This window comes from Sinocyclocheilus rhinocerous, unplaced genomic scaffold, assembly GCF_001515625.1.
Source record: "Sinocyclocheilus rhinocerous isolate Xijiao unplaced genomic scaffold, SAMN03320098_v1.1 scaffold1128, whole genome shotgun sequence".
NCBI classification, from domain to species: domain Eukaryota; kingdom Metazoa; phylum Chordata; class Actinopteri; order Cypriniformes; family Cyprinidae; genus Sinocyclocheilus; species Sinocyclocheilus rhinocerous.
Window position 1 is genome coordinate 28,019 of NW_015632731.1, and position 5,997 is coordinate 34,015.

The 5,997-nt window shown below is 37.3% G+C and overlaps 1 protein-coding gene across 1 annotated transcript; it reads left to right on the forward strand.

The window, feature by feature from the left end:
* Positions 1 to 1,433: 1,433 nt before the first annotated feature.
* On the forward strand, positions 1,434 to 4,890 carry LOC107742940 (extracellular calcium-sensing receptor-like). Its single transcript, XM_016556023.1, has 6 exons — positions 1,434 to 1,654; positions 1,780 to 2,071; positions 2,265 to 3,044; positions 3,295 to 3,522; positions 3,747 to 3,870; positions 3,995 to 4,890. The coding sequence occupies exons 1-6, from the start codon at positions 1,434 to 1,436 to the stop codon at positions 4,888 to 4,890; spliced, it is 2,541 nt and encodes an 846-aa protein (XP_016411509.1).
* Positions 4,891 to 5,997: the final 1,107 nt, after the last annotated feature.

Sequence of the window (5,997 nt, forward strand, 5' to 3'; positions counted from 1 at the left end):
GACATTCCTTTATTATACTATTCTTAACTTTTACTTTTGTTTCTGATTTACTAGGATTTCCATAATCTATAGTTTACATGCCTTCTTAGCTAAAACATCTGCAACTTCGTTCCCTTTAATTCCTATGTGTGCTGGAATCCACATGAATACTATTATCACATTTACTCTCTGCAGTCTAAATAAAATTTAATATATGCAATCCTGCCTATTCTATGATGATATTGCCTTAATTGAAATCAATGCTGAACTGAATATATTGTCACAGGACCAAAACAAACAACAGAGAAGGACCAGTGACACACCCTGATCTGACAATCATGATATGATAAATAAAATGTCCTTGATCTATTGGCATATAAGAGGTCTTTGTACCATTAAAACATCCTGCAAGTTTCATAGCTTAAAACTGTGGTTCCTGAACACGTTCCTGGAGACCCCCCACCCACAAACACTGGAGTCTCTGGAGGTGTTGGAGTCTCTACTAATGAGCTGATGATCTGGATTAGGAGTGTTTGATTAAGGAGACATGGTAAACATGCAGTGTTGGGGGGCTCAAGGAATGTGGTTTGGAAGCCCTGGCTTAAAACGTCATCCGCCCGGAATGACAGTATATGCTACATATGTAGCAGCAGCATGTATTACATGTTTTTACAGCAGAATGTCTGTGGATATACTGGCAGTAGCAAGTCTCTGTACTTGCTCTGCCGCTGCAGCATAGCAGATCTGTTCTGCCAAATACATTAACATTGCAGTGTCCGTTAATATGCCAATCTCTCCGAGAGCTGTCATGACAGAACTACTAATGTCAACCCACAAATGTCACAAAACAGTAAATTTATAAAGCTAAAGATTTTGACCTGAAGTTGTTGTATTGTTCTTGTCATTGTCATTGAATTCATTACAAACATATTTCCAGGCATTCTTTTTTCACTGATTCCACAACTGATGTGTGCAGTTTTCTTTCTTTCTTTTTCTCTTCTTCTTCTTTTTTTTATTGCACTCTTTTTTGTGCTTCCAAGGTTGGATTTGCTTCTCAATTCGATACAAAAGTGTTAAGGTTTTCCTGGTTTATTCAATGATTTAACCAACCTTGGTCATGCTAATTCAGATTATTACAACTGGTTTTAAATGAATCTCGTTTATTTTTGTTCAATCCTTCATAGTCCAGGTGTTAGTAATCTGCACTTAATCTGTGTTTCAGAAAGCTATTTTAAAGCCATGATTATACTCTTGTCTTTATTTAAACCATGTCTGGGAAACAGTGAGTACAAATAAAACTGTTCATACTTTTTTTTTTTTTTGAGTGCAACTTGAGTGCTAGAAGTGAATGATTTATTATGCCATCCCCAAAGGGCATTTTAATATATGATAAAAGGCAGCATTACCCTTGTTCTGCCTCAGAGGTTCCTGCCCTGCATACAGTACATATTGGCATGGCTAAGCGCTCTATGTCAAAGCTGCTAATGTTGCTGGTGGTGTATGTCATCTGTGTACCAGCCTCAGCACAAGTCTGCAGACTGCTTGGTCAGTCTGCCCTTTCTCTACTTTCTGCAGATAGAGATATCAACATTGGGGCAATTTTCTCACTCCACAAAAGTGCTCTTTTGAAGATCCATAATTTCACTTCCAAACCAGAGCAAGCAACATGTGGAAGGTCTGTATGATAATGACTCTGTAAGGCCTGTCATTGACAAAATGTAGTAATAATAATAATAATAATAATAATTGAACATGCAATGATTCTTTGCAACACATTCAGTTGATGCTTTATTTTCACAGCTTGAACTTGCGTGAATTTAAATTTGTTCAGACTCTGATTTTTGCTATTGAGGAGATCAATAACAGCACACAGCTGTTGCCTGATGTTTCTTTGGGCTATAAAATATATGATTCCTGTGGCTCAATAGCTCAGGCTATCTTCTCAGGCATGGCTTTGATGAACGGTGATGAAGAGACACTGAGTGATACATCCTGTTCTAGACCACTAGCCGTACATGCTATTGTTGGGGAGTCAAACTCCTCTCCCACCATTGGCTTGGCATCTTTAGTTGGTCCATTCAGCATACCTGTTGTAAGAGCTTGTTATTATGTTGAAGTAAATATAGAAAGCAATGTGTTCAGTTTATTTAGCCTGTAGCAGTCTGTTTAGTAAAATGATGCTTTTAAGATACAGACATAGAATAAAAATTGAAAATTAAAAGGCATATGGAAAATATCTGTGCATGCAGTTAACATACTCTGCTTTTTTTCCGTATCTGTTGTAGATCAGTCATTTTGCCACATGTGCATGCCTGAGTAACAAAAAAAGGTATCGATCCTTCTTCAGAACAATACCGAGCGATTATTACCAAAGCAGAGCTCTGGCTCAGCTTGTCAAGCACTTTGGCTGGACCTGGGTTGGGACAGTCAGGAGTCGCAGTGACTATGGTAATAATGGTATTGCAGCATTTGAGGAGGCTGCAAAACAAGAAGGGATTTGTATTGAATACTCAGAGGCCATATTTAAAACTGATCCAGAAGAGCAATTTCTGAAGACAATAGAAGTGATAAAGAAGGGCACTGCCAGGGTGGTACTGGCTTTTATGGCATTCGGAGATTTTGTCCTCCTCCTGAAAGTAATTGCTCAACACAACATCACAGGGATACAGTGGATTGGCAGTGAATCCTGGATTACTTCTCGAAATCTGGCAGAAACAAAGGAATACAGTTTCCTTTCTGGAGCTGTGGGTTTTGCTATAGCAAATGCTAAACTTGTGGGCCTGCGAGAGTTCCTACTAAATGTGCACCCTGATCAAGAACCAAACAATGAACTTTTAAAAGAATTCTGGGAAACAGCTTTTCAATGCTCTTTCAGGAACAGTGGCAGTGATGGCTGTACTGGTTCAGAGAGACTTGCTGAGCTGCAAAATGAATATACTGATGTATCCGAGCTACGAATAGTAAATAAGGTGTACACTGCAGTGTATGCTGTTGCACATACACTACATAATGTCTTCACATCCTCCACCAACACCAGCAAAGGAGAACGGCCCACACCACAAAAGGTATGTAAGAGCACGAAGAGTATAAAAAAAATTATAATAAAAAAAAAAACAGTCCTTGTACATACACACACATACATTATATATATATATATATATAGTAACAGTTATGCATGACCAGATGCAACCAACCCTGATCATAACTCTGACCCCACACATGTTGTTAATTCATTATTATTCATTGCTTAAATGTATAATTACAATGTAACAAGGACACCTTAAAAAAATTATGTTTATGCCATTTTTCACTCAGATGTTGGAATATATGAAAGATGTGAGCTTCACTGTTAAAACAGGTGAGAAAATCGTCTTTGATGCAAGTGGTGATCCAGTAGCGAGATATGATCTGGTGAACTGGCAGCCTGCTGAGGATGGAAGTATTCAGTTTAAGCATGTAGGCTTCTATGACAGCTCACTGTCTTCAGATCAATGTCTTCAAGTCAGTCAGGAACACATGCTATGGACAGGAAACAGTGGACAGGTACTATACTACTATATACTCTAACAGCATTGAAGGCATATCAAGAAGGTATTTGAATTATGAGAAGGAGAGTCAGCAAGAAACATAATTTACATCAATATACCTGAAAATATATGAAAGCAGAATGGTGCCATAGCTGGAAAAGTAATTCCATGCGGTTAAGCAAATACATTTAAAAAATAAAATCATCATTTGGGCTTATATGAAAATGTATTTTCTCATAGTTGCCTGTGTCCGTGTGCAGTGAGAGCTGCCCCCCTGGCACTAGGAAGGCTGTGCAAAAAGGTCGGCCTGTCTGCTGTTATGACTGTATTCCATGTGCAGAGGGAGAAATTAGTAATGGCACAGGTAAAATAGTACATGCTAGATAACTCTTGCGATAAAGTGCAATAAAGTGAAGTGTAAGCATTGGTCAAGTGACCTCATGATTCATTTTCCATTCAAATAATCTGTTCTTGAAATTCCTTTACAGATTCTAGTGCATGCTTTCCTTGTGATTTGGAGTACTGGCCAAATGAAAGCAGAGACAGATGTGTATTAAAAGTGGTTGAATTCCTTACCTATACAGAAATCATGGGGATGGTGCTTTGTATTTTTTCCTTCATTGGGGTGCTACTAACAGCAATTGTATCTCTTCTGTTTTATCTTCATAAAGAAACCCCTATTGTAAGAGCCAACAACTCAGAGCTGAGTTTCTTGTTGCTCTTCTCACTCTCACTGTGTTTTGTCTGTTCTTTTATTTTCATTGGTCGGCCCACTGAGTGGTCCTGTATGTTGCGTCACACAGCATTTGGGATCACTTTTGTCCTCTGTATCTCCTGTGTTCTGGGAAAAACTATAGTGGTCTTAATGGCTTTCAGAGCTACACTTCCAGGAAGTAATGTCATGAAATGGTTTGGGCCTCTTCAACAGAGACTCAATGTTGTTTCCTTAACATTAATACAAGTGATTATCTGTGTGCTTTGGTTAACAATATATCCTCCTTTCCCATATATGAATTTGAGCTATTACAGAGAAAAGATAATTTTAGAATGTAACTTAGGTTCAGCTCTTGGATTCTGGACTGTTCTGGGTTATACTGGCCTGCTATCAATCTTGTGTTTTGTTTTAGCCTTTTTTGCACGTAAACTGCCTGATAACTTCAATGAAGCCAAATTTATCACATTCAGTATGCTCATATTCTGTGCTGTCTGGCTCACATTTATTCCAGCTTATGTCAGTTCTCCTGGAAAATTTACTGTAGCTGTGCAGATATTTGCTATTTTAGCGTCAAGTTTTGGTTTACTATTTTGCATATTTGCCCCAAAATGTTACATAATTTTGCTAAAACCAGAGAAAAACACAAAGAAACAAATGATAGGGAAATGATGAAGCAATACAGATGATGCAATAAATATATTTTGTTAATGCTGTCGAGCAAAACACAGGCTATATGATTTTGGCCACTGAAGAATTGAAGCATTAAAGGCTGTTTCAAAATAAATAGGAAATGCTCGATATTACTGCCTGAACTGAATAAATAAATACAAATAAATAAATAAATAAAAATGAATAAATACAAAAATGTACTTTATAGTCACTAAACAGGTGGATTTCCATATTTCACAACAATAAAGCCTACATTATAGCAGCACTACTTTCAGGGCTGTCTGACCCTTTAGTTCTACTCTCCACAGGCTGTGGCAGGCTCTGCAGTGTAGGCCGGGTCAGCACTAGACACAGTGGACTCTCGGTGACCATCTTCATGACAGCCATGTTCTGGATCTGCATTATATACTTCCTAATAAAAAATGACATAGACTTTTTGCATTTAACAAGAAATGGAAATTTAATTTAATAGCCTTTATTCCTTACAGTTTTCTGTATTTCCTCGAGTAAACCATATTGCAATTTATTCTGTTCATAATTTGAATGTACACAATTGTATGCATCATATATGTATTTTTTGTTACGTCTCATACATATGTCATATTAAATGCAAACTGTAGATCTAGGTCTATTTGTTTATATTAGCAGTTTGTTAGTCAGTCCATTCAATTTCATCCTCCAATATATATGCTCCAGTCTTGTTTTTGTTGCATCCACCCATTTAAACAATTTCATAGTACTGAAACTGCACTCATCAGAATTACAAACAATTTGTCCTTATCATGGTTACATATAAATCGTAGTTATCTCTCCATTATCAATTCGTAACAGTAAATAAAGAGGGATCATATTGATCACGAGTTCGGTATGGAGTACCACAAGGCTCAGTACTAGGACTGTTGCTTTTCACCCTGTACATGCTATCCTTGGGAAATATCATTAGGAAACATGGAGATAGCATTCACTGTTATTCAATTCAATTCAATTCAGGTTTATTTGTATAGCGCTTTTCACGATACAAATCATTGCAAAGCAACTTTACAGCAAATTAAGTTTCTACAATATTTAGTGGTAGCTTATCAGTGGTGACTGTCAGTTAATGTACAT

Bases quoted from the DNA above. Each gene is read 5' to 3' on its own strand.
- LOC107742940 (XM_016556023.1), top strand. From the start codon at position 1,434: ATGGCTAAGCGCTCTATGTCAAAGCTGCTAATGTTGCTGGTGGTGTAT. The intron at 1,655-1,779 runs GTCTGTATGATA...TTATTTTCACAG, and splicing joins GAGCAAGCAACATGTGGAAG to CTTGAACTTGCGTGAATTTA. The intron at 3,523-3,746 runs GTACTATACTAC...ATTTTCTCATAG, and splicing joins GGACAGGAAACAGTGGACAG to TTGCCTGTGTCCGTGTGCAG.